This window comes from Notolepis coatsorum (genome assembly GCF_963971535.1).
Source record: "Notolepis coatsorum genome assembly, chromosome: 17".
In the NCBI taxonomy this organism is placed as follows: Eukaryota; Metazoa; Chordata; class Actinopteri; order Aulopiformes; family Paralepididae; genus Notolepis; species Notolepis coatsorum.
In genome coordinates this window covers 25,587,099-25,589,598 of record NC_140181.1, presented here as the reverse complement: position 1 = coordinate 25,589,598, position 2,500 = coordinate 25,587,099, and the positions used below count along the sequence as shown (strand labels likewise).

General features: G+C 45.0%; 1 protein-coding gene across 1 annotated transcript in view; it reads right to left on the bottom strand.

Moving 5' to 3' along the window:
* The window catches only part of LOC311243600 (Krueppel-like factor 15), a 21,637-nt gene that overhangs the window by 15,438 nt on the left and 3,699 nt on the right, over positions 1 to 2,500 (bottom strand). Inside the window, exon 2 of the mRNA XM_084332889.1 lies at positions 795 to 1,118. Within this exon, the coding sequence (XP_084189015.1) occupies positions 795 to 990 (196 nt within the window). The 5' untranslated portion in view covers positions 991 to 1,118. The remainder of the gene's footprint in view (positions 1 to 794; positions 1,119 to 2,500) is intronic.

Genomic DNA, 2,500 nt, shown 5'->3' with positions numbered 1-2,500 from the left:
TTTTACACTTAAAGGAATCCGGCTGCAAGCTAGCCTACCTTAGCACACATGAATGGTCCGTATCTGCTTCCATTCATTTGTGCTGAGCTAGACTAGCTTACAGCCGGAAAGCATTCTACTAAACGCACGGAGAGGGACTTGGTATCTATCTTCTTCTCCGACTAGGGCTGCAACGATTAGTCGACATAATCGACGATGTCGATTATAAAAAATCGTCGACGAGGAATTGTTGCGTCGATTAGTCATTAAAAAAATTATTATAATTTTTATTTTTTTTGCACTGTGCCTATCTTTGTGAAAGTGGCTTCTCAGCTCTGGTCCAGCCAGCTGAAGACTAATAGCTTAACATAACAGAACGACAGTAAGTTTGGGGGAACTAATGGGATAACTGGGGATGTTGTTTGGTCCTGACAAGAGTCTCAAAGCAACTCTGAGGTCATGCTCAATGTCCAATCTGTTCCTCTGCTCTGTCTTCAGCTGGACCAGAGCTGAGAAGCCACTTTCACAAAAATAGGTAGTGCAAAAAAATTATTATATATATAATATATATATAATTTTTTAATTTTTCGACTAATCGAAAAAATAATCGACAGATTAGTCGACTACCAAAATAGTCATTAGTTGCAGCCCTATCTCCGACTATCTGGTAAGCCCATCATTTTGGTGTTCCTTTAAGTGTCAGGGTTCATTGGTTTCCATTCACTCCACCTGTCATCCTAGTTTCATGTAGGGATGCAAATAATTATAGGATACACAGCAGCCCGAGACCTTCACATACATTCCTTTCCCCTTACCTTGAGAGAAGGGAGAGGATGAGGAGATGACTTTGGCCCCCTGGTGGTGGAGATGGTAGATGCCCGTGTCGGTCACCATGACGCCCGGCGGGGTGCTACCGTTGCCGTGGTGATAGAGGCGGTTGCTGTGACCAGATGCCGGGGAGCCGGCACGGTAGAGAAAGGTTTCCTCGCCAAGCAGCAGGTGATCCACCATCCCTGAGCGGTGGAGGGGTTGGCAGGCGGCCTCTGGGCTCTGCTGTGCTGTCAGGTCACCGTTAAGAGAACTCTGCAGTGGAGGAAGAGATGATGAGGAGGAGGCTCACTGCTCGTCTCCTCTTCTCCCTACAAGAGAAAATAATTGTATTCGTCACGTGGAATCACTGGACAACACGCTGTATATTCATTGTGGGGTAGAAAATTAAAACATTGCTTCAAAATTTGTTTTGATATCGAAAGAAAAATGACTGGCGGTCCCAAACAGTGACGAGGTTAGTAACGTGCTTCCTGGCCGACACTGGGGAAATGAAGCCCTCACCCTGGAAGGGATTAGTGACATACTCTGATGATTTACACCTAGCCTTGGCCCTGTTGGTGCCTTGCTCTATCTATTGAGCTACATAGGGACTGGACCCCATAACCCTGCCAGTGTCAGTGCCTTGCTCTCAGGGGCGTAGCTGTAGATTCTGGGCCCCATGAAAGAATGTATTTGTAGGCCCCCAGTTAATGCGAGCGCGCGCAAGATAATATTTTTTTTTGCCATTTATTTATTGATGAAAACGCATAATATGGTTTTTACCTATACATTCAGTGGCGGCTCGCCACTGGGGGCGCTAAGGCGCCGACCCACCTGCTGGCCAGCTGCTGTTAAATCAGAGAAGAAGACAATAAAACTTTTTCGTTTTTGTGTTTTATAGCCCTATAAATAATATAAACATGTTTAAAATGAATAATATTTACTCATTTTAAGTATGTTTGTATTTCCAATGCACAATATAACGTTATTATCTAAATTAAAAAAACATCGTTTTCATGAGCAGGAAGTGACGTTTTTTTTTATTTTTTCGTATTTCTCGCCCGGGCTAGAAGCGATAGCGCTCTGAGTGCGCGTCACAGTTTGATCGCTGTCTCCGTCACAGCCAATCAGTGCATACGGCGTTGTGCGTTGAAATATGACTATTATGTTGGAATCCGAGCGCGATTTGAAGCGGTCTAGGCAGCAGCGTGAACTTCCGTGAAGAATTTCCATAGCCGCATTTCGCGGAGACGCTCTCTGATTGGCCGACGCCAGTATTTTTTTCCATGGCAGAATTTCACAGAGACGATCTCTGATTGGCCGAATCCAATTTCTAATGTTCCAATTCTAGCTTCTAGCTTGGTTCCTAGGTTGGTCTAGGACGGTTGTTTGTCTTAGAGCGTGCGCCGTGCCGTGACTGCAAGTTCTTTAGACTGTTAAGCTTAGGCACTCTTTCAAAGTTGGTTAAGGTTAGAGTTTGTCTTAGAGCATGGCGATAGAACGCCAGGTAGTTTGCAGTCTGTTCGAGCGGAAATGGACAAAGGAATGTACTTGTTGAGTGTTGTGCTAACGAGCTCAGCTAACACTTGGCTAACAAGCTATATGGCGGATTATACACGTTTATCAAGCTCTCCTGCCCTGGACGTTTCAACTAAACAGTGAGTCTCTCTCTCTCTCTCTCTCTCTCTCTCTCTCTCTCTCTCTCTCTCTC